The sequence below is a fragment of the Littorina saxatilis genome, linkage group LG16 (genome assembly GCF_037325665.1).
Source record: "Littorina saxatilis isolate snail1 linkage group LG16, US_GU_Lsax_2.0, whole genome shotgun sequence".
Classification (NCBI taxonomy): domain Eukaryota; kingdom Metazoa; phylum Mollusca; class Gastropoda; order Littorinimorpha; family Littorinidae; genus Littorina; species Littorina saxatilis.
The window spans coordinates 36,733,844-36,760,634 of NC_090260.1; the positions used below are offsets into that span (position 1 = coordinate 36,733,844).

Genomic DNA, 26,791 nt, shown 5'->3' on the forward strand with positions numbered 1-26,791 from the left:
TTGGTTTAATAATTATTTACACACAATCAAAAATGTACTTTCAAAACACCTGAATGATATGACGAGTTACACCGTATTGCTTTGTTACGCTACAGAAAAGCTGGGCTAAGAGAACGACCAGAATACAAGGTCACCCCCGCCACTTTTAAGGTGTTAGCCAGTATATGTCTATATAAGGTCTTATATATCGCGTGCGTATCTCCAGACTCGGACTCAAGGCGCAGGATCTATTTATGCCGTGTGAGATGGAATTTTTGTACACAATACATCACGGATTCACAACGACCAGCAAGATCGCAGCCATTTCGGCGCATATCCTACTTTTCACGGCCTATTATTCCAAGTCACACGGGTAGTTTGGTGGACATTTTTAATCTAGGCCTATACAATTTTGCCAGGAAAGACCCTTTTGTCAATCGTGGGATCTTTAACGTGCACACCCCAATGTAGTGTTCACGAAGGGACCTCGATTTTTCATCTCATCCGAAAGACTAGCACTTGAACCCACCACCTAGGTTAGGAAAGGGGGGAGAAAATTGCTAACGCCCTGACCCAGGGTCAAACTCGCAACCTCCCAGAGATACATTTATCTTCTCCTGAATATCATCTTTTCTTTCTGTTTATGATGTTCATCATTGATATCATAACATCTCTCTATACACAACTTCTCTCATTACTCACAATAAACACCATAACACTCTGATGACATCATTTCATTGTGGCATCATTTCATTGTGGCATCATTTTATTGTGACATAATTTCATTGTGACATCATTTCATTATGACATCATTTCATAGTGACATCATTTCATCCCCTGCAGCAAACCATGGTTCACAACAGAGGCAACTTTCCCTCTGCAATGTACAGTTGAAGGCTGACTGGCATTTCTGAGGTGACTGATATGACAGCAGTGAAGTCATTCAAGGTCAGGGTCAAGGTCGCTACATGCCGGCAGGGATTTCCGATATCTCCTTCATTTCCGGTGTCTCCACTTCATCCTGTTCATGCTGAACCAGCGCTGAAACACATGAAAGGTTTACTGTTATTGTAACACATTCTCCCGATTATGTTTTGTTAAACTCGCTAACGCTAACTAAATCTTTGAATAAAACCTGCTCATGGCACACATTTTCCGACACTCGTACTTTCTCTCTCTGTCTGACCTCGCTCTCCATCACACACACTCACACACACACACACCCGCACGCACACACACTCACACACACCCGCACGCACACATTCACAATCACACTCACACCTGCACGCACACACACAAACACACACACACCCAAAACAGAGAAGGGTGTCGACATTCATCAATGATGCACAAAGGACAAATATGACAAGATAACCCAGAAAGACATTTTAGAATACTCTTGTCATTTTAAATGTATCTGTAGTGCCAGAATCCATTCACTGAACTTCTAATTTTCAGAATTACAAATGAACTGCAGACATCAATGACAACACAGAGAAAGTGTTTTGTTCTGAACAGACGTTTTCAGGAAATTACTCGTCAGGATTTACAAGCGGAAGATGGTTACGTCCCGCTAAAACATCAGACATCCCGAAGTGCATGAAAACATGTGGTCGACCAATTAAAACAAAGATTGCAATGAATAACTGACTCCAATGTGTTTGTTATGCCGTGTCAACTTGATATTACCCCATTTATTTCGGGAATATAAGACATCCCAGTTAACAATTAGTTGCAGCAATGCTGGACCGCTGGCCCTGTGTGTTAGCCCACAATGCAGCCTGACTACTGAGGTCACATGAGTTTTGCTTCAGGTTGAGGTCACGGCAGCTGTGTGAAACTGACACGTGGTTAGTGATCACTGGAGTCAATCAAGTGAATTGTGCCTTTGATGTGCAGATTTTCAAAAGAAAAAGGCATTTATATCAAGTTGACACTGCATAACATACACATCTGAGTGAGTTATTCGCTTTGATCGTTGTTTAAACTTGCCGACCATGTGTTTCTGGTTTGTCTGCAGTTAGCGGGACGCAACTCTGCCACAAGGCTTGGGAACCCTGACAGAGTCATTTGTGAAAATCGTCCATTTCATTGAGGTACACAAGGCAATGCAAATTTCATAAATGTAAAAAAAACGCAACACACAAAAAAACATAAAAAAACAACAACTTAAACTGAATGAAAACACCAACCAACCAACCAAAAGAACCAACCAAAAACAACAACTTAAACTGAATGAAAACACCAACCAACCAACCAAAAGAACCAACCAAAAACAACAACTTAAACTAAATGAAAACACCAACCAAACAAACAAAAGAACCAACCAAAAACAACAACTTAAACTAAATGAAAACACCAACCAACCAACCCAAAGAACCAACCAAAAACAACAACTTAAACTGAATGAAAACACCAACCAACCAACCAAAAGAACCAACCAAAAACAACAACAACATGTCTATAAAACCAAACAGTGTCAGATTGCTACAAAGAGAAGCCAACATGCATGTGACAAGACACGTCAACAAAGTGACCGTCACAATCAATACAACATTATTGCCTGACACGTCAACAAAGTGACTGTCACAATCGATACAAAACTATTGCCTGACACGTCAACAAAGTGACCGTCACAATCGATACAACATTATTGCCTGACACGTCAACAAAGTGACCGTCACAATCGATACAACATTATTGCCTGACACGTCAACAAAGTGACCGTCACAATCGATACAACATTATTGCCTGACACGTCAACAAAGTGACCGTCACAATCAATACAACATTATTGCCTGACACGTCAACAAAGTGACCGTCACAATCAATACAACATTATTGCCTGACACGTCAACAAAGTGACCGTCACAATCAATACAACATTATTGCCTGACACGTCAACAAAGTGACCGCCACAATCAATACAACATTATTGCCTGACACGTCAACAAAGTGACCGTCACAATCAATACAATATTATTGCCTGACACGTCAACAAAGTGACTGTCACAATCGATACAAAACTATTGCCTGACATAATAATAATACAATAAATGAGCATTTATATACAGACATGAGACCAGCAAATGTTCAAAAAGTAGGAAAGTGAGCCGGGGTCCAGGGGCAACGCCCCGGTAGGGGGTTCAGGGGGGCTTCGGAAAATGAATGTTAGAATTATAAAGGCCATTTAGGGGCCTCTCCTGATAGCAAAAAATGAGATCATGCCTTTTTAAAAAGCTATAAAACCCACAAGAATAATATGTTTTAGCATTTTAAACAAAAGTGTGATTTATAACAATCACACACACACACAAAACTTTCCCCTTATTTTTTCAGTTGCTAATGAAAGATGAAACACCCGACTACGTTCTCATCAACTAATTTCGGTGGTGCACTCGCAAAAAGAAAACAATGACAAAAGTTCGTTTGCATTTATTTTATAGAATTCTCGCGACCTGGCGAAAAAAATGTCGATGCACCTCTAGCCCTATGTATCTGCTAGTGGTACCGGTCAGTATCGTCCACAACCAACCACTCAAATCGACGTACTTTGCCGTAACCTGACCCTGAGGTCCGGAGCCAAATCGCCGACCGGATTTTTGAGTGGGCGTGGTTTGCAGCGAGAGTTATCTTTTCCTAGCTTGCCCCATGCATAGATGCTACACCAAGTCCGTATTTCACCAAGCAGTGGCCGTTGTCGCACCACGTGCACACTGCCTGACCGGGAATGGATATCTTGGCGATACTGTCGCCAATGAGCTGGCGCCTTTCTTTCTTGTTGATAGTGACAGTCACTTCTTCTGACAGCCAGTTGGCCGCTTTCCACTAGTTTTTCACACTTTGGTGGTCGATCGTAAGAGCTTCCACAGCCGACAAAACACTGAATACAGAATCCAGAAGCCATGATGCTACCTTTTTCACCTTCGGCGTTTGGAGATCGGCAGCCAATCAAAACAACCCACAAACCGCCATCGGTGAATAATTAAGCCCCGGCGATAATCGTCGGAGATCGACAGCCAATCAAACGCGACCCATGATACTACTATGGGTTCACGCGAGTGCTGGGGTGCGAATGCACTGACTTCAGACGCAGACAGCTTCAGCTGAACGGTTCATACCACCACCTATGGGTTCACGCGAGTGCTGGGGTGCGAATGCACTGACTTCAGACGCAGACAGCTTCAGCTGAACTGTTCATACCACCACCCCCCTCCCCCCTTTTTTCTCAACGAATTTGCATCGATCTCAAGAATGGTCTGTGAGCTAAGGAAAATATCGGAATTCCGATAAAAATCGGACCAGTCCCATATCTGATATAGCGCAACATCATAACTTTACAATTATGCTCTTTGCGCTTGACACATTTACAATTAAAACACAGTTATACAAGCATTTACATCTACATTCATAGTCAACAACGCTTAATTAAAAACATGTCACTAGCGTCTCACCTTGATCTGAAACATAGCACCAAGTCACCACAGTGCAGTCACAAAGCTAATGTTTGACAAATCACACTCTCTTCCTCACTCATGATTTACCGCTGCCCATGAAGACCACCCTCTAGGTCCCCCAACCTGTTTGTTTCTGCATGATTCACCTTTCCACAGTGACCACCTGCCTATAACGACCACTTTTTGGTAGGTCCCTTGGCTAGTCATTATAGACAGGTTTGACTGTATATTGACTAATATTGACTGAACTCGGGAGGATTTAAACTTGCGCACAAGTCTTTTTGCATACATTCCTGCGATTGAGGGTGCAGTACAATTCTGTCTGCTTGGAGTCTACAATGAACGTGGTCTCTGGAAACTTCTAAAAACAAAATCCCTCACAGTACCTGGGCCTCGATCCTACGATCATAGCAACAAATCGATCAAAAAGCCAGCCCTGCCGACTGAGCTAGGAACCCACCCTTCAGCCTATCCCAGCACAGACAAAAGCAAGAGAGAAGTTGATGAGTACTCACAGGCAGCAATCTTCTCCACGATGTCCGAGGCACAGATCTCGTCGTACTCCGGTCCTCTGGCGATGATGTACGGCTTCATGCTCTCCTGGAACTCCGACAGACGGCACACAGGTCCGCTACACCCTCGTATCGTCCTCGGCTGCAACATCAACATCTTGTCAATATTGGAGGAGAATCTAGCTGTTACCCCATGAAATAATACAGTGGACTTAAGATCTCCAACATTTCGGAGAAAATTACAGTGGAGTTCGAGTACAACGAATCTCAAGGGAAATACATTTTAGTTTGTTATATCAGCAATTCGCTGTAGAATTTTCAACCCTAAATGACCTTGAGACAAGTTTTCCCACTCACCTTCAAATGATCGTCCCATCGATCTTTCCTTGGAGAGTACAATCTCTGCATGTTTTCAACAGCTTCATAATATAATCCATAGAGAGAGACATAGTTCAAATGTTCACTTTATTGTCACAATTTTAGAAGTAAAATTTAAAAAGTCGTGTAAAAGCATGGACATGTACATTCTGATCAATTTCCGTGTGCGTCAAAAAAGACACTGCACACACTGACACTGCCGCGACACGTGTACTAAGCTGTTTTGAAAAGTCCAGAATGTTTGTCTGACGCTGCTCAGAACTGGCACACTTCTCCACTGTACACTCCAATTTGGAGATCATATCCAAGTCACAGACATCGCTGCACTTTGCCTGCAAGTAGCGACGTAGGGTATTGGCAGCAACACGTGCTTCTGTGGCAGATGGTGTTGGGAGCGGTTCTGGGTCAACACAGCGGCGGTGGTGTTCAGAGTTCGCTCATCATGCGATGTGCACTTGTGTTTGTGTATTTTTGTCTTTGGAGACAATTATTGACATCAGTTCGTTGTAGCCTTGTGACTTTTAGAGACAAAACGGCTCTGGGGCGATGAAAACGTGTTTGTTAAAAGAGGGGTTCGTTATGCAAATGAGTTCAAAAGGTTCGATGTAGCCGGAAAGTAACAAGTAAGAAATAGAAGGCTGTCTGCCGGGAAATCAATGGCAGTTCGTTAAAAGAGGGATTTCTTTAGATCCACGTTCGTTATAGCTGGATTCCACTGTAGGTCTTTTACTAGGAGGGAGTCTTAAAATGGAGGTAAATTCACACAGGTTGTGAACAGAAAATCTGAGGAAACAGGGTCTTAAAAGGGAGGGAGTCTGAATGGGGGTCTCAGACGAGGGGTTCCACTGTATTTCAGGTACAGACCTGCCAACCCTTGACAAACCTCAAGTGCAGCCATTTTGCTGAATTTTCAGCGTAGCAAATGGTGTTTTAGTGCAGCGCCCATTCTAAAATGTACTTGCAAATCCACATCTAGTCTATTTCGCACAAGAATATATACATTTTTGAAAAGTGCATTTAGAAAAAAAGAAACATAATGGCCAATAGAGAGTGTCTGCAGTGCAACTTTTCAGAGCGGACAATGTTTTATTACACGAGTTCTGAACGCTACACGGAGGGAGAATCGGAATGAGTACCAGAACTTACCAGAAAAAGCCAACTTGTTGCATGCTTGTGATTATTTGTTTGAGCGTAGCAATTTTCAGCTTGGCGTAGCAATTTATCTTAAAACTTAACAGGTGGCAGCTCTGCAGGTACATATACATATAAGCAAGTTGGACACATGCAGACAGGTGCAATCTTACACTGGAACCCCCCTTTTAAGACCTCCAAAAATCTGAGAAATCGACAAGTCTGGCAGCGGAACAAAATTCAGAGGTGGTTGGAGTAGTGAGTGCAGGGACGGGGCGGTGTGAGAGCACAACGGGACAAGGGAACAAGTGTAAAGACGAAAAAATAAAATAATAAAAAATTAATAAAAAATAAAAAATAAAAAAATCTGAGAAAATCAGGTCTTGAAAAGGAGGGAGCATTAATTAAAATGGGGGTACATTTATTTATTTTTTATTTATTTATTTACGAGGATTTATATCGCGCACGTATCTCACCACACAAGGCGACTCAAGGCGCATGTTACCCGTGTGAGATGGAATTTGTTTTACACAATATATCACGCATTCACATCGGCCAGTAGATCGACTGGCTTTAGGCGCTACATCTACCTTTCACGGCCTATTATTCCAGGTCACACGGGTATTTTGGTGGACATTTTTATCTATGCCTATCCGTCGCGATATAACCTTTGTGGTTGAAAACGACGTTAAACACCAAATAAAGAAAGAAAGATCTACGCCTATACAATTTTGCCAGGAAAGACCCTTTTGTCAATCGTGGGATCTTTAACGTGCATACCCCAATGTAGTGTACACAGGTTATCAAGTGAAAGTGTACAAAACAGGGTCTTGAATGGAAAAGGTCTTAAAAGGTGGGTTCCACTGTACACCCAATGTTGCACAACAAGGTAGGTGACTGACCTGGCCCAGGTAAAGGACGCGGACCCAGAGTTGCTCGCCCTTGTCCTGATAGAGCTCCATGCGCAGATCAGCGGCAAAGGGAGGCCACTGCCAGTCAAAGAGTCCTGTGGCCTCGAGCAGTGCGATCATGGTGGAGTCGTGTGTGGAGTACAGGGACATCTTGGGCGCCCTGACAACAGATTGTCAGTGTTCATTATTTTCACATTTCAAGGGTTGAAACGTCGCCATTACTTGTTTGTATTCTTCGTTCACATGTGAGTAAAGTATTACTGGTCTTTTTATTGAAATTTTTGTTATCATTTTTAATGCTTCATTATTCCATTGCTGGGAAATTGGGGCCTATTTCCCCCTTTGAAAAGCTAGCAGGAACAAGAGTCACATTACCCAGGTGTGTGTGTGTTTAGGGGTGTGTGTGTGTTTAGGGGTGTGTGTGTGTTTAGGGGTGTGTGTGTGTTTAGGGGTAATCAGGCCTTCTGGCAGAACGTCTTTTACATGCCACAGTGGTGACACAGGGATGGGACATAGCTACCATCTCTAAGTCTGCACACAAAGTTGACCAATGTCCGTCCCGGCCTGGATTCCAACTCGTGACCTAAGGATTACAATTCTAGTTCCTACCAAACGAGCTACCAGACACCAGGGTGACTTTACAAACATAAAACACACATCAACAAGCAATCATAGATGGAAAAACAAAGAAAAGCACACACAGACACTGGCTTGAAACCACTTGTTGCTATCGGTGTGGGTTCCACCCCAATGTTCGGCGAAGGATTTATTTACCAGAGTCAATTTTGTGCAGGCTCTCCTCGGTGCATGAACACCCCCACCCCCGTGTGCACGCATACGCACGATAAAGAACCCAAGTTCACAGCAAAAGTCTCAGGGCTTGCAAACACGAATACATTCATTGAGCAAAAAGAAAAAATTGGGTTGTGCTCTGCTGTATGGCAGCTAGCTTTCCGCAGTGAGAATGCAGCAGCAGCCAGACTATCCATGACGGTAACTCCACAGAACGATATGATACCAATACCAATACCAATACCAATACCGAGTACGGTACTTACTTTTCACCGCGCTCAACTTTTTCCATTCCCTGCATCATGAGGTTGAGGGCCGGGCCGGCCGCCAATCGGGTCACTATGGGTCGCTCTGCACTGAAACACACGTCATGTACTGACACTACAATATAATACAAGTCTCTTTGTCCCTTGTTACCCATTCACACACTCCACACTTCACTATGGGTCGCTCTGCACTGAAACACACGTCATGTACTGACACTACAATATAATACAAGTCTCTTTGTCCCTTGTTACCCATTCACACACTCCACACTTCACTATGGGTCGCTCTGCACTGAAACACACGTTACGTACTGACACTACAATATAACACAAGTCACTTTCTCCAGTGTAACCCATACACACACTCCAAACAGGCAGGTCACTGTCTGCCAACCACTCAAACGACCGCATGTAGTTCAGGTTGGTTGGTTGCTCAATTTTGGGTATTGTCTCTTCAGCTGTAGTTGATGTAGAACTATATTTGATTGATTTATCTTTAGTGTGCTGACTGTTATCAAGCAGTAAAAGACATGTCAAGAAAATGGATATCCACATGAGCCTAACAAGAGGGTTCACGAGACTTGCATCATGTTTAGAAGTCATCAAAGTCTGGAAGTGTGTGAGATATCAAAGATTAAATGCACACTCCTTCACGTGGAAAAAGTTCAACTCACCATCTCATATATCTGGAAAGGCTTTTACACGGGATAAGGCCATCCTTTCACTTCATTGCTCACATACCAAAATTCAATGCCAAGACTGCTTGTTGTTGTGAGTTGGATTATTTTTAGATTAACTTACTCCAGTTGAAAATGACAGAGGTACTTCCTCGTCATGAGAACTGCAAAGGAGCTGTCTCCATTTATCAGATACTGAAAGCAACACGACAATATAGTGATAGTTTTTAGCGTTAAACTTTTAGCTAAAGCTGACGGCAATTAACCTATTTGGAATCATGTTATTATCCCTGTTAGTGTACATATGCGTGCGCGAGTGTAGTATGCTTCGTATGGTATTTTTATCTGTTGTCTTATTATTTGTTTTGTCTTTTAATGTGCACCACACTGAAATTTCTCTGTATGAGATAATAAAGTATTCGTATTCGTATTCGTATTCAAGGCTGCACTCACTCATGCTGGCCGCACATGGCAAAGTACAGCAGCTTCGTGGCGTTGTCGTCGATCATCTGCATGTAGGGCTGTAACTTCTCTGGAATCCGGTAGCCCGCGGTCTGCAAAACAAATTTTTTTTTTAAAATTACTTTCTTTTCTTTATTTGGTGTTTAACGTCGTTTTCAACCACGAAGGTTATATCGCGACGGGGAAAGGGAAGAAGATGGGATAGAGCCACTTGTTAATTGTTTCTTGTTCACAAAAGCACTAATCAAAAAATTGCTCCAGGGGCTTGCAATATAACCTTACTGGGAGAATGCAAGTTTCCAGTACAAAGGACTTAACATTTCTTACATACTGCTTGACTAAAATCTTTACAAACATTGACTATATTCTATACAAGAAACACTTAACAAGGGTAAAAAGAGAAACAGAATCCGTTAGTCGCCTCTTACGACATGCTGGGGAGCATCGGGTAAATTCTTCCCCCTAACCCGCAGGGGGGGGGGGGGGGGGGGGGGGGGGTTTAAATTACAAGTTGATGACACTATGATCATGTAAATGTGTGCCTCAAGACATTCTGTAACGGTACCCTGTAAGCACAAAAATCTATTTGTATCAGAGACCACAGCAGTTGCTTTCTAACCCTTTGCCTTCCCACACCCAATGACGCTGTCTCCTTTGCAGTAGAAAGAATACAGATATGCGTCATGTTACATTAATAATAAGAACATTTATATAGCGCTAAATCAAAAACTTTCGTTAAAAAGGCTTGCTCTAAGCGCTTGAGGATCATATGAAAGCAAAAGTGAAAGTATGTAGCGTAGTGTATAGCGGATGTTTCCAGTCGTTCTTTCTTTTCTTTCTTTATTTGGTGTTTAAAGTCGTTTTCAACCACGCAGGTTATATCGCGACGGGGAAACGGGGGAGATGGGATAGAGCCACTTGTCAATTGTTTCTTGTTCACAAAAGCACTAATCAAAAATTTGCTCCAGGGGCTTGCAACGTACTACAATATATTACCTTACTGGGAGAATGCAAGTTTCCAGTACAAAGGACTTAACATTTCTTGCATGCTGCTTGACTAAAATCTTTACAAACATTGACTATATTCTATACAAGAAACACTTAACAAGGGTAAAAGAAGAAACAGAATCCGTTAGTCGCCTCTTACGACATGCTGGGGAGCATCGGGTAAATTCTTCCCCCTAACCCGCGGGGGGTTTCCAGTCGTTCAGTGATCTGCAGATGGAATCTCCAGTGGGCTATATTGGGAGCACTGAGAGGCATTGAGGGGTTGAGACAGACTGCGGGAATGGGTGTGTGGTGGGGTGGGGATCAGACAAGCCTTTACTTTTGTTTGGCATGTACAGAATACTGGAAATCTGGAATAATAAGATGAGCCTGAAGGCAAGAAATCTGTCATGTTATTTATTTTTCTTTCAATTTGCATTCCTTTATTATACCCTAGCTGAGAAATTTTAATAAAAAGAAAACACACCAGTAACCAGGTTAGGTACGTTTGTATCATAATCAATATTTCGGCATGTTACTGCCTTCTTCAGGATGGTAAGCTTATGGAAAGAATGGAATGACGGCACGTCATTTCTCGCTGAGAAATTCAGGTCTTTTCCTCCAAGTAGAAAGCTAGCAGCCACATGAGTATGCTACCCACACTGCTTTTATGGCACAATGACCGAGGTCTTTTGTGTGCCACACGGGGGTGGAACATGGAAGACCTCGGTCATTGTGTCATAAGTGCAGAAGGCGGATTACACTTAAAACACACTCACACCTGGGTAGTGCGACTCTGTTGCTGCTAGCTTTCCACTGGGAGGAAGCGACCCGAATTTCCCAGCGATGGGACAAAAACAAATGAAAATGAAAATGAAATGGCAACTCACGATTCTGGCTATGAGGTCGTCTCGCATAAATACAAAACTCAGTCCTTTTTCCCCCTTGTAACCTGCAGTAAAAGTAGAAAAACTGATTAATTGATTTTCACATTTGCACTGACATTTGACAACACACACACACACACACACACTCACACACACACACACACACACACACACACACATGCACACACACACACACACACACACACACACACACACACACACACACACACTCATACATGCACACACACACACACACACTCACACCCACACACACTCACACACACACACACACACACACACACACACACACTCACATTTCTCTCATATATGTGTTTGCCATACATGCACACAAACAAACAAGCAAACAAAGAGAAGTGTGAGTATACATGCATACAAGAAAGACAATGAGTGAGTGAATGATTGTCTGTGAGTGATTCGGATTATTAAGTATAACAGATTTAAGGTGCAAGCCCTTTTTTTAAATCTACAATTCTTGTCAATGTATTTGTGTTGCTGGAAGCTTTCTCTCCTGTCTGTTTCTTGGAATGTAACGGCTGTCTTTCTAATTCTTTCTGTACTATTGCCTGGCTTTGTCTTTTTTCTGTTCCTTCTTGTCGCTTAGGTCACCGGGCGGGGATGTAGCTCAGTCGGTAGCGCGCTGGATTTGTATCCAGTTGGCCGCTGTCAGCGTGAGTTCGTCCCCACGTTCGGCGAGAGATTTATTTCTCAGAGTCAACTTTGTGTGCAGACTCTCCTCGGTGTCCGAACATCCCCGTGTGTACACGCAAGCACAAGACCAAGTGCGCACGAAAAAGATCCTGTAATCCATGTCAGAGTTCGGTGGGTTATAGAAACACGAAAATACCCAGCATGCTTCCTCCGAAAGCGGCATCTGGCTGCCTAAATGGCGGGGTAAAAACGGTCATACACGTAAAAGCCGTGGGAGTTTCAGCCCATGAACGAACAAACAAACAAAAACTTAGGTCACCCAATGAGGATGGATAAGGAAAGAGAACATTCAGTGACGCTTTCTTAGACAACTTCAATGAAGGAATATCAGTGAGAGAAAAAGTCACGATTTTTGCCACACACCTATAGCTTTCTCTTCTTCTTCTTCTTCTTCTTCTGCGTTCGTGGGCTGAAACTCCCACGTACACTCGTGTTTTTGCACGAGTGGAATTTTACGTGTATGACCGTTTTTACCCCGCCATTTAGGCAGCCATATGCCACTTTCGGAGGAAGCATGCTGGGTGTTTTCGTGTTTCTATAACCCACCGAACTCTGACATGGATTACAGGATCTTTTACGTGCGCACTTGGTCTTGTGCTTGCGTGTACACACGAAGGGGGATAAGCCACTAGCAGGTCTGCACATAAGTTGACCTGGGAGATCGGAAAAATCTCCACACTTAACCCACCAGGCGGCCGCGGCCAGGATTCGAACCCTCGACCTTCCGATTAAGAGGCCGACGTCTCACCACCCCGCCACAACGCCCGTCAATAGCTTTCTCAAGGAAAAGCAATGAAGAAATAAATGAAGACAAAGATAGTCAACATTTTACAAAACCAAACACAAATGCAACAACAAGGAAGAACGAACGACTGATAAACAGAGACAACATACACCACATAACTGTAGCTTTCTCAATCAAAAACAATGATGTAAGTAGGTCACACACGTGTAAATGTTGTGCCCAGTCCTTGTTTTTGTCTCTGTTATTATTTTAGTTAGCAGGTCTAGTTGAGCACGTATTAAGTATCATGTACCCACTACTAGCCATTGTGCATTTTAGTTAATGGACTGATGATGTCATTTGTATGGAGTCGACGCACGTGCGAGGATATGTATGTGTGGGAGGGGGGGGGGGGGGGCGCGGGAGATGGAAGCTTGCTGTATGTTATGTAATGTATATATTGTGTGTGATACGTGGAAATGTGATACTATTTATTTGCATGTATGATACAGGTACAAATGTGATAATTGTAGGCTTATACTAGTGATTACTGTGTGTGATACATGAAATGTGATATGAATGCTGTTTTTATATGTTATACTCTTACTTTCTCCCAAGCGCAAGACAAATTCTTCTATGAAAATTGAAGCCAATAAAATTTGAGTTTGAGTTTGAGTTTGAGTTTGAAATAGAGGTAGATAAAGAGAGAAAACATTGACCACACACCAAGAACTTTCTCATTCTCAAAGAACTACAATGGACGACTAACAGGTGTTTAAAAAACCTCAAGTGTCAATCAATCAATCAATATGAGGCTTATATCGCGCGTATTCCGTGGGTACAGTTCTAAGCGCAGGGATTTTTATTTTTTTATTTTTTGTTTATGCAATTTATATCGCGCACATATTCAAGGCGCAGGGATTTATTTATGCCGTGTGAGATGGAATTTTTTTACACAATACATCACGCATTCACATCGGCCAGCAGATCGCAGCCATTTCGGCGCATATCCTACTTTTCACGGCCTATTATTCCAAGTCACACGGGTAGTTTGGTGGACATTTTTATCTATGCCTATACAATTTTGCCAGGAAAGACCCTTTAGTCAATCGTGGGATCTTTAACGTGCACACCCCAATGTACAAACTGCAGACGTACAAGTAAGTACAAAGTCGAAGAAAAGATCCAGTGAGTCGATATGCATACAGTGGAACCCCCCTTTTAAGACCTCCAAAAATCTGTGAACATCAGATCTTAACAAGAAGGGCAAAGCCCATACGACTCACATGCTTTACACATTTTTCCTACCAAAATACATGTGACCTTGACCCAAGGTCAAGGTCATCCAAGACAAAGCTGTTAATTCAAGACATAGGAAGTACAATGGTGCTTATTGGCTCTTTCTACCATGAGATATGGTCACTTTTAGTGGTTCACTACCTTATTTTGGTCACATTTCATAAGGGTCAAAGTGACCTTGACCTTGATCATATGTGACCAAATGTGTCTCATGATGAAAGCATAACATGTGCCCCACATAATTTTTAAGTTTGAAACAGTTATCTTCCATAGTTCAGGGTCAAGGTCACTTCAAAATATGTATACAATCCAACTTTGAAGAGCTCCTGTGACCTTGACCTTGAAGCAAGGTAAACCAAACTGGTATCAAAAGATGGGGCTTACTTTGCCCTATATATCATATATAGGTGAGGTATTGGATCTCAAAAACTTCAGAGAAAATGGGAAAAAGAGCTGTTTTTTAGGCAACATTTATGGCCCCTGCGACCTTGACCTTGACGCAAGGTCAAGATGCTATGTATGTTTTTTGGGGCCTTGTCATCATACACCATCTTGCCAAATTTGATACTGATAGACTGAATAGTGTCCAAGAAATATCCAACGTTAAAGTTTTCCGGACGTCCGGACGGACGGACGGACGACTCGGGTGAGTACATAGACTCACTTTTGCTTCGCATGTGAGTCAAAAAGGCAGAGATCTTAAAACGGGGGCAAAGAGTACAGAGGTAATGAACAGAAAGTCTGATAACACACGGTCTTAAAAAGGCAGAGATCGTAAATCAGGGGGTCATTGTACCTAAACTTGTTTCAATGTTTGACACGAAAAAAATAATAGTAGAGAAAGAAACATAAGATTCGGTGATTCATCACCCACCTAAAGCTTTCTCCACAAGCTTCCTGTCCTCTGTGACACCGGGAATGTTGTCGAAGTGGACCATGGCTGCGTGGTTGACTTTGCGTAGAACGCTGCACTTATGGGGGTTGGGGAAGAGGACTTCATCGTCCGTTGTCGACACCGGTATCTTCACCACCCCTGCAACAAAATCACACTGAATCCATTACAAATGACGGAGACAAAAAAATCCCTTTGCACAAATTCCTTCTATGAATAGGTGCCACCGGCCCAGAACCCCCAAAATGACTTGTTTCTCATCCCTCAAAACTCAGAAGTCCCCAAAATACTGTACTGTCACAAGACGCCTTCATTTAAGACGCCTTCCCTTTCAAGACCCGGTTTTCTCAGATGTTCCCTTTATTGATCGAGTCCGCAAATTTACCCCCATTTTAAAAAGCCTTCCTTCAAGGAGGTCGTAAAAGGGGGTCCTACTCTACACAGTCAAACGTTTGGGTTTCCCCTTGCATATAGGAAACGCCTTGTAGTGGTAGAGGGGGCCTGGTAGCTTAAGGGCAGGTGGGCCAGTGCAAAATTGACCAAATCGTTCAAAACACTGTTTTGGGTATTTTAGCAGATTATGTTTCCATAACATACCTATCATCCATGTGTGTCGGTGTTTTTGTCAAAAGTGTCCTATTTATCTGTCAAAAAAGACAAAATGTGAACATGTGTGGCCTTGATTGTCTTCTGTAGTCGATATTCCCCCGCCAAAAAATGTCTCATTTCAAAGGCTAGTTACGGCTTTGTCCTCAGCAAAACAGTGCATTCACGACATACGAAACTGCGCAGCAGCTCTTGACCTATAACATGACATCAGTGTTTTGATGAATGTTCCATTCACTCAGCCACTTGTCCGTTGCAAAGGCAGCAATTGTAATCGAACGGAAATGTCCTTATTTGGAAGGTACTCGACATCCATTGGTTCGTTTCATAAACCGAAATCGGGAACCAGTTTACTTTGTGAGTGCGCATGCTCAGCTTAAGAATTTTGCATACGGAAACAACCGAAGAGACTCTCGGCCATGACGGGAACACCCGAAGTTCACTCGGTTTTACAACATCCTGGTTACACATCAAACGATCGGTGACAACCGAAAGCGAATTTTTCCTTGAGAAACAACCTTTGATACGATAACAATGGCTCAAAATAAGAAAGAGGACAATGTCTTTATTAGTTCGGTTAGCAACAACAAGTAGTTCCGCTGGTACTAGGCCAAAGTTTGGATTCTGTCGGTGTTTCCGATACAGAGGAAAGCTTTGATCTCCACGCAGATCCACAGGTCGCCATTTCCGAACACGCCATGCAGCACACTTTTTACGTCTCGGCACTGGCTTGCTTTGCGCTGAATTTGAGTCAGTTTCTGTGCAGTATCTCCTCGACAAGCAAGTTGAGCATTTGCTACGCAAAAAAAACAAAAACAGGAGAAAGTATCCAACATCAGTCAGATTATCGGTAATGTTTGCTGGGCCTGCCATTTCCCGAACGAAACTGGATCAGCAACTGTTTGTATCAATCTGCACTTTCGTAAATTCCGTCACTGTCTTGACGAACTGTGTCATTTTCTTCACCGCGATACACAGTTCATTGCGAAGAGCTTCCTCAGTAAATCGTTCAGATTCCACGTACGATTTGTTGTCAAAAAACAACTCAAACGAAAGTTTCAAACTCATCATCCTCCATCTTGCTTGTCGAAGCACCAAAGTACTGTATCGATGTAAAAACAAAAGCAGAAAACTTCGAGGAAACCAACAAATCGACGAGATAACGGAAGGAATAAGTCTCGTTCTGGCTCAAGTAAGTTACCGTTAAAAATACCGTTATTCTCGCATGCAAATACAAACGAGAATCGGGTCATTGATACACGTTTAGCGCTGGGGCAGTATCCCCATGCTGGTTGACAGAGGGAAAGAAGGGATGGACGCATAAATTCTCTGCTGGCGTGCTAAAGGCTAAGTAGTTTGCAATTCAAATAAACTAAGCTGTTCATTCATAACACAGTTTTGTCCTTGTGTGTCTGTTTCAATAGTGTTTCTGTGGTGTTCAATCTTCAATGTCGTTTTTCTCAGTTCAGCCATTTTGCCTACGGTTACGTCTTGGGTTACGCGATTTCTCTGGCTGTAATTTAGCTAGAGCAATATTTTCTTTTGTAGTTTGTGCAGAATATAACATTCTGGGGGATTACGAAGGGATTTTGCTGAAATTTTATTATAGTCATATCCAGATTATTTCAAAAAATAATTTCGCAAGCGTTACCCTAAAGTTTGACAGTTGTAACAAAGAAGTGTTCCTAACTCCAAATATAAATATAATAAACAAGATCTGCTTCGTAATCCCCTAGAGCATACCCAGAAGGATAAAATAAAACAATAATTAGAAGTGTGACAATCACATCTGATGAAAATCCGTGTATCTCCTGTACTCCACTTTTGTCTGTATTTTGACTGTTTTTGTCGCGTAAAACAAAAACCAGCAACCAAAAATACAAAAAGTGACTATTCTTTGTCATCATTTGTTCATTTCTTTCATAAAATAACATTCAGACACAATAAAACATTCAAAATTAAAAAAAAGGTAGTGCACTGGCCCACCTCCCCTTAATTGGTAGAGCACTGGACTTGTGATCTGTAGGTCACAGCCACAGGTTCAAACTCGGGCCGGAACAGACACGGGTCAACTTTATGTGAAGACTCAGAGACGGTATCAATGCATGTTCTACCCCCATGTCACAACTGTGGCACGTAAAAGACCTCGGTCATTCTGCCATAAGTGCAGATGGCTGATTACGCCTAAACACGCAGATACCTGGGGCGCACGACTCTGTTGCTGCTAGCTTTCCTCTGGGAGGAAGCGACCCGAATTTTCCAGCAATGGGACAATACAGTAATGAAAACGAAAAAAAGAAGAAAATAGGGCAGTGTTGTTACCACATCGGTTGAGATTGTCTCTGCCGAAGAGGCCGGCCATCACACAACACAGCGACTCTATCGTCCTATTGATGTTGGTGGACTGGACGCTGTCACACAAATATCACTGCAGTCATAAATAGGTACATAAATACGTACTATAAATAAATGGATAAATAAATATATGACTAAATAAATCAATAAATAAAAGACTATTTTTAAAATCTATATCTATATATATACGGCTTGTGTGTGTGTGTCTGTCTGTCTGTCTCTCTTCGCGATGCACGGCCAAAGTTCTCGATGGATCTGCTTCAAATTTGGTGGGCATATTCAGGTAGACCCAAAACACAATCTGGTCGATGAAAATTTTCAACCTGTGCTCTCTTGCGATCATTCCGGCGAAGCCGGTACCCGGCGAAGCGGGTAATCATCTAATAATTAGATAAATGACTAAACAAATCAATAAATAAAAGACTAAATAATTAGATAAATGACCAAACAAATAAAATAAAAAATAATAATAAACAAATGAACGACTAAATAAATAAGTAAATGAATAACTACATACATGTTTATATATTCAGAGGATTTTATTCATTACATGAAGAAATGCTGCAGACAGTATGTTATCCACGCATATAGCTGGGGAGGAGAGGGGCTAAAAGGATGTTACATGCAAACACCACTTTTAATCAGTACAAGATTGAACAGCACCTGTAGACAATGAACACCTGCACGGCTGACTATTTCAAAACATGAAACGTCACATATACAGGGTGGTCCAAAACAATGTAGACAGTTTTGCGTGCCTGTCATTTCTGCTACAGGGCTCCCACCTATTCTTTTTCACCTGGAATGTCTCACACAAGCATGAAAGTTTAGTAAGGCACAGTTTTTTCTTCTTTGCAAGATCATTTCTGGGCGTAGTTCAATAGTTCATCACATTCTCAATCCAAGCACCTTGTCCCCAGATCTTTCTCCTCCAGATTTCTACCTCTGGGGGTACTTGAAGGAAGGGTTTACCACAACAATCCACAGACAATACAAGCGCTAAAGGAGAACATTCTTCGTGAAATCATGAGGATTCAACTCGAGACCTTGGACAGAGTTATCAACAACTTCAATGTCCGTGTCGCAGCCAGAGACGAGGTGCTTGGATTGAGAATGTGATGAACTATTGAACTACGCCCAGAAATGATGTTGCAAAGAAAAAACTGTGCCTTACTAAACTTTCATGCTTGTGTGAGACATTCCAGGTGAAAAAGAATAGGTGGGAGCCCTGTAGCAGAAATGACAGGCACGCAAAACTGTCTACATTTTTTTGGACCACCCTGTATATACCATACATAGACAAACATGAACACCCCCCTCTAAGATTTACGACACATCTTCCAGGTGCCAGTCAGAAAAAACTTTGTGACTGGAAGTATATCAACATTTGTTTGGTTAATCACACAAACCAGTCACTGACGCCATTCGTATGGCCAAAGCCCTAATGTTCTCCACCCACCCCCCCCCCCCCCCCCTCTCACGAAACTTACAAGACATCCTCTGGGTGGTAGTTGGTCATGAGTCTGTGCGTGTGTACGTAGGCCTGTCGCAGCTGCTGGCCCAGGTCGTATGTCTGCTGCTGGCCATATGTGGTCAGGTTGCCAGCATAGGCACCACCCTGAAACACAAACACCCATCTCATGATGATAACTGTTGCCTTAAGCCCTCACGGTAAAAACATTAGGGGCATGTTCCCGGGTGTTACCTTGTCTTTAGATGAGATACCCAGATATATATGCAAGCTTGTCTGCTGAGTGTACAAACAAAATTGTTTGTGGACTTTAAGCATGCAATGATTAAGTAAGAGACACAAATCTGACCTTGTTGTCCTTGTCTACGTCCCACAGGGCTGATTATTCCTGTCACAGTATCAGTCACAATTAGCCTTAAACCTGCTACCGCTTCAATTTCGGCAGGAATTCTGAATACCCCTTGCATAGTTTGCCAAGAGATACAAAACGTGAAATGATCTAGAGGATGTGGAAAGATGAAAGCCAAAGGACCGTGACAAACCAAACCTTGAGCGTTGTTTTCTTGTAGTGTTCCTCAAAGTCAGAGTAGTCTCCCCTGGGCTTCATGTCCGGCAGAAACTGTGCCTGGTGTTTGAAGTCAAAGTGCGAGGGAATCCGCAGCATGTCCCGGGTGTAGGTTGCCTGTCAGTTTCAGGAACAAACGCACTGTCAGTCAGATCACGTACATTCTAAGGCGAAAACTATTACTGAAGCGCATACAAAAATTTTACCAGCAAAATAGATGGTTTCAGCAGCAAATAGGAAGGAGTGAGCAGCGAATGTGAAGCAGCAAATTGGATGAATTCAACAGCAGAATAGATGAATTGAACAGCCAAGCAGATTTCTTTAACAGTAAAAAAGATGAAAAATTCAGCAAAATGAGAACAGCAAAAAGGATGAAACAAGTCGCGTAAGGCAAAATTACTACATTTATTCAAGCTGTGGAACTCACAGAATGAAACTGAATGTAGTCCGCCGCTAGTGAAAGTGACGAACCTGTTTGGCGCGGTAGCGGTTGCGCTGTGCTTCATAGCACGCTTTACTGTACCTCTCTTCGTTTTAACTTTCTGAGCGTGTTTTTAATCCAAACATATCATATCTATATGTTTTTGGAATCAGGAACCGACAAGGAATAAGATGAAAGTGTTCTTAAATTGATTTCAAAAATTTAATTTTGATCATAATTTTTATATTTTTAATTTTTAGAGCTTATTTTTAATCCAAATATAACATATTTATATGTTTTTGGGATCAGGAAATGATGAACAATAAGATGAACGTAAATTTGGATCGTTTACAATTTTCAGATTTTTGATTTATTAATTAATTTTTAAGCCACCAAGCTGAAATGCAATACCGAAGTCCGGCCTTCGTCGAAGATTGCTTGGCCAAAATTTCAATCAATTTGATTGAAAAATGAGGATGTGACAGTGCCGCCTCAACTTTTACAAAAAGCCGGATATGACATCATCAAAGACATTTATCGAAAAAAAGAAAAAACATCCGGGGATATCATTCCCAGGAACTCTCATGTAAAATTTCATAAAGATCGGTCCAGTAGTTTAGTCTGAATCGCTCTACACACACACACACAGACACACACATACACCACGACCCTTGTCTCGATTCTCCCTCTACGTTAAAACATTTAGTCAAAACTTGACCAAATGTAAAAACAGCAAAAAGGACACAAATCAGCAAAATTGTAATAAAAATTGAAGAAAAAGTTCACACAGAAAATAGACAAAAACATGAAATCGCATTCACTCTATTTGAAAAAAATCAACACACACACACACACACACACACACACACACCACCTCGTAACAGTAATGGTTTACAATCTATGTCAAGAGAGGCTATTGTGGCTGGAATGGATGATACGGATGTAAATGCTTTGTTTCAAATGTTTTTATTACTGTATGCGGATGATACTGTGATCTGCTCAGAGTCGGAAAAAAACCTGCAAGAATGTTTAAACAAAATGCACGAATACTGTTTAAAATGGCGTCTAAATATTAATGTAAACAAAACGAAAGTTATAGTTTTTTCCAGAGGTAAAATTAGAAATAAACCACTGTTTACGTACAATGGGAATTTAATCGAAGTAGTGTTTGATGTAATGTACTTGGGCCTTAAGATTAATTATAATAATACATTTTCAGTCGCACAGAAGAATCTATATGATCGTGCCTCAAGGGCAATGTTTGTTCTTTTGCGCACTTGTAGACAATTGTCACTACCTGTGGACATACAAGTTGACCTGTTCGATAAAATGATTGCTCCAATTTTATTGTATGGATGTGAAGTATGGGGTTTTGGCTCCTGTGAACTTGCTACTAAACTTCAATTGCGTTTTTATAAAATTGTTTTCAAACTAAAAAAATCAACTCCAAATGCTATGATATTTGGTGAACTTGGAAGATATCCACTAGATGTTAATATGAAATGTAGAATGCTTTGCTATTGGTATAAACTGATTAGTCCTATTCATAAAAATAAATTTTCAAGTATTGTGTATTGCTTTACTTATAGATTGTATATCAACAAGATGATTGAATCCAAGTACTTATGTTTCATTGAAAAAACCTTAAATGAAATTGGTCTCTCTGGCCTTTGGACTTCTCAAGAAAATATTCAATACTCAAGCACATGGTTTAAAAATAAAGTAAAAAGAAGTCTATATGACCAGTATATCCATAAATGGTTTACAGAAATTGGAACAAAAAATATGTTTTGGAATTATCGAATGTTCAAAGATATTTTTGCATGTGAAGACTACGTCACAACCCTGCCATATCAGCAATGTGTTTCAATGATGAAGTTTAGAACATTAAACAACAATTTACCTGTACAGAAAGAACGTTATCTTAACATCCCGAGGTCAGAAAGAACTTGCACCAAATGTGTATCGCATGACATAGGTGATGAATTCCATTATTTATTTGTCTGTGATTTTTTCAAAGAAGAAAGAGCTGAGTTGTTACCACCTTACTATTGGAAAAAACCTAATGCACTTAAATTTAAAGAGTTGTTTGCTACTAAGAAAAAGAAATTGCTAAAGAATATTTTGGACTTTACTAATAGAATTTGTAATAGTTTTTCATAATTTTTATTTTTTTATTTTCTATTTTTTTTATTTTTATTTATTTATTATATTAGCATATATCATGATTGTATTGATTGTATTTATTGTTCAAAATGCCCCCATGGGTTATGGACCAATAAACTTGAAACTTGAAACTTGAAACTTGCACCACCACCAAAACAAGAAGGGCAAAGCCCATACGACTCACATGCTTTACACATTTTTCCTACCAAAATACATGTGACCTTGACCCAAGGTCAAGGTCATCCAAGGTCATGCAACACAAAGCTGTTAATTCAAGACATAGGAAGTACAATGGTGCTTATTGGCTCTTTCTACCATGAGATATGGTCACTTTTAGTGGTTCACTACCTTATTTTGGTCACATTTCATAAGGGTCAAAGTGACCTTGACCTTGATCATATGTGACCAAATGTGTCTCATGATGAAAGCATAACATGTGCCCCACATAATTTTTAAGTTTGAAACAGTTATCTTCCATAGTTCAGGGTCAAGGTCACTTCAAAATATGTATACAATCCAACTTTGAAGAGCTCCTGTGACCTTGACCTTGAAGCAAGGTAAACCAAACTGGTATCAAAAGATGGGGCTTACTTTGCCCTATATATCATATATAGGTGAGGTATTGAATCTCAAAAACTTCAGAGAAAATGGGAAAAATGTGAAAAATAGCTGTTTTTTAGGCAACATTTATGGCCCCTGCGACCTTGACCTTGAAGCAAGGTCAAGATGCTATGTATGTTTTTTGGGGCCTTGTCATCATACACCATCTTGCCAAATTTGGTACTGATAGACTGAATAGTGCCCAAGAAATATCCAACGTTAAAGTTTTCCGGACGGACGGACGTCCGGACGGACGGACGGACGGACGACTCGGGTGAGTACATAGACTCACTTTTGCTTCGCATGTGAGTCAAAAAGGAATGTGAGAGGATGCCCATGCAGAGCGCTAGCAGCAAGTACACCAGACAGTCGGATGCAGAGGATGCCCATGCAGAGCGCTAGCAGCAAGTACACCAGATAGTCGGATGCAGAGAATGCCCATGCAGAGCGCTAGCAGCAAGTACACCAGACCTACTGACGTATGAGAGCTGGTTTTGCCAGCCTAGGTCGTCCCCTCTTTCGCTTCTCTCCCAGGGGGACGGTCTTTGCCTGTGCTGGTGGTTCAGAAATGGACAGCCGGATTTCCATGCCAAGTGAGTGTTTACATATGTTGGACTTCATGTAGACAGGGCAATTGCAGTCAATTCTGTTGTCCTCCACGGTCAGACTCCAAACCGAGTTCCGGCTTTCCTTGTACTGGTCAAACGATTCCCAAGAGGCTCTCTGGAACTGGTCTTGTTGAATCCTGACAGCTGTCTTCAGGTCCATGTTCTGAAGCGACTCCGAGGCCACGAACACTTTCTGGTTCCTCTTGATGGACTTTGTGTTTGAAGATGCCCACTGTTAGGCAGCCATCCAGCAGGGCAAGGTTCTGTCTGGTTCTTGGGCCACTGGGATATGATCAGGCTGAGCGTTGTCTCTCTCCCTGGACCAGTTCAGGACAATGTCTCTTTCAACAAGGGTTAGGAATCTGGACAAGTCAAGCCTCTCACGAAATGTGTTCTGACGTTTGATGGTCTGGTTTATTGCCTCCAGTCCATTGTTTGTGGAAGGAATTCCCGGGGCGTAGCCTTCGTATCAAGTGTCATTGCGGTCGATCCATGACCCCTTGAAGTACTCCACGAAAGACAACAATCCGTGATCGTCGGAATCTTCCCATTTGGCCAGGAACAAAAGAACTGCATGATGAAATAAATCTTCATCTAGACAAAGCTGCAGCTGACTGATGTCAATTGTCATCACGTACAGCTTGACGGGTTCTTTGGTCTCTGATTCTCAGAAGATGCTTGTCTACGTTCATGACAACATGAGCCCAGCATGTGATTTTTTTTCCGGTTCACGCCCAAAGGCAGAGGCATATATATATATCCGTTCCTGATGGCAGGAGCGGCATCAGCGATCAAGTGAGAAGGCACAAAACCGTCATGATCATCTGGAGTCACCTGGCTGATTCCTTTTGCAATGGACGAAAACAAGAAGTGGAAATCGTCCTTCGTTTCATTCTTTGTAACCGCAAGACCTAGAGGGTGAAACCTGCGGTTAGCATCACTGTACCCGAAGATAAGTACAGGGAAACCCTGCCATATCAACTTATATGTTGCGTCTGCATGGACATTCGCAGCATCAGCACCAAGTTTCAGCAGACGCTTGGTTGTCATGCACACCCTGAAAAAAGCCTCTTTCTGGTCATACGAACACTCAAAACCACAAACAAAAGTTACATCGTCATCATCAGGCACAGCTGTGCAAGAATCAGCCCATGCTGCAAGTTCACCCAGGGAAATTGTATGCTTTCCACATTCTTTCATTCTCAGACCGACAAGGTAATTTTTGAGCTGGGCTTTCGAAGGCAAGTTTGCAAAGTCCCTATTGCGCAGTGCTACCAGAATCGCCCTTGGTTTTCTCACACCATCTCTGAACAGAGAATCAATCACAGTCCTTGTGTCTGGGTGAATCCCCCTTGTAGGCCTTGGTGTAGTTGCGTGGTCGTGTTCGCCGGATTCATACAAGGAGACGGTTTGGTCTTCAGCGTTGTTGAGTAGGAACATCCCTGCCAAGCAGCTGGCTCCTCGTTTACACTTGAAGTACACCTTCTTTCCATCAGTCGTCTTATGTGTGTAGCTTAAATGGCCCACTCATCCTGAAACGATATAAAGCCTGTGCAAGGAACGAAACACCTTACTCCTTCTCCTCATCTACTGACTTGCATCACCTCCATCACCATTTCTGGAAAATCACTGCCAGTATTATCGTCGCCGACACCAACATCACTTTTATCACAATCATCATCATCATTCGCCATCAACTTATTCCCTACAGCAATCATCATCATCATCAACATCATCATTACCATCATCATCACTCCTCTTACTGCCATCATCATCATCATTCGCCATCACCTTATTCCCTACAGCAATCACAACCCTAATTCCCACTGATCTTTATTACCATTCAACTATAAAGTGCTCACCTTAGACACAAAATCATCGGCAGCCTTTTCATCATCAAAAGTCCGTTGTTTCTGCCATTCCCTGGCCATTCCCCTGCGCCTTTTTGCTGGTGGCAATTCTCAGTTCATTTTCACTGGATGATGCCTCTTGGGAGATGGGGTGGAAGGTCTCAAACTCAGTGTCATCCATACTTGATACACTGTGTTGAAACTGTGTTGCACTTACATGCAGTTGCCCCACAGTAGTTCAGTCTCAGTAATAAAGCGCGCCGTAATAAAGTACATGTCACCCCACAATTGCTAGAAGGCGAACAAAGCTCAGGTGAATAAGACCCAGATACAACTCTGATTACAGTTCATATGTATTCACGTTTGTTGAATTCATGTAATCTGCTGCTGTGATCATCTATTCTGCTGCTGTGACCATCAATTCTGCTGTCAGTTGTATTTTCTTGCTGGTAAAGTATCTAATTTGCAGTTTAAATATCTCAGCTGTTCAAACAGCAAATCTGCTGGTTAAGGCCTAAAAAAAAATAGGTGTGGTTACGGTAACCCGACCTAACAGTAACCCGACCTACCCTATTTTTAGGGGCCAACCCTATAACTTTTTATTACATAAATTGTTAAAAAAAAATAAAAGAAGAAGGGCAAAGCCCATACGACTCACATGCTTGACCTCAAATAACTAAACCTAGCAATGACATCATACACTAAGAACTGCTTTACACATTTTTCCTACCAAAATACATGTGACCTTGACCCAAGGTCAAGGTCATCCAAGGTCATGCAACACAAAGCTGTTAATTCAAGTACAATGGTGCTTATTGGCCCTTTCTACCATGAGATATGGTCACTTTTAGTGGTTCACTACCTTATTTTGGTCACATTTCATAAGGGTCAAAGTGACCTTGACCTTGATCATATGTGACCAAATGTGTCTCATTATGAAAGCATAACATGTGCCCCACATAATTTTTAAGTTTGAAACAGTTATCTTCCACAGTTCAGGGTCAAGGTCACTTCAAAATATGTACACAATCCAACTTTGAAGAGCTCCTGTGACCTTGACCTTGAA

At 41.9% G+C, this 26,791-nt stretch overlaps 1 protein-coding gene across 1 annotated transcript in view; it reads right to left on the reverse strand.

Moving 5' to 3' along the window:
• Positions 1–727: 727 nt before the first annotated feature.
• Positions 728–26,791, reverse strand: part of LOC138951014 (lysophosphatidic acid phosphatase type 6-like) — a 30,873-nt gene continuing 4,809 nt past the window's right edge. Inside the window, exons 2-11 of the mRNA XM_070322708.1 lie at positions 20,063–20,197; positions 19,535–19,662; positions 18,012–18,100; positions 15,066–15,224; positions 11,443–11,504; positions 9,557–9,657; positions 8,427–8,516; positions 7,360–7,528; positions 4,952–5,090; positions 728–1,020 (exon numbers count right to left, since the gene is read on the reverse strand). Of these exons, the coding sequence (XP_070178809.1) occupies positions 944–1,020; positions 4,952–5,090; positions 7,360–7,528; positions 8,427–8,516; positions 9,557–9,657; positions 11,443–11,504; positions 15,066–15,224; positions 18,012–18,100; positions 19,535–19,662; positions 20,063–20,197 (1,149 nt within the window). The 3' untranslated portion in view covers positions 728–943. The remainder of the gene's footprint in view (positions 1,021–4,951; positions 5,091–7,359; positions 7,529–8,426; positions 8,517–9,556; positions 9,658–11,442; positions 11,505–15,065; positions 15,225–18,011; positions 18,101–19,534; positions 19,663–20,062; positions 20,198–26,791) is intronic.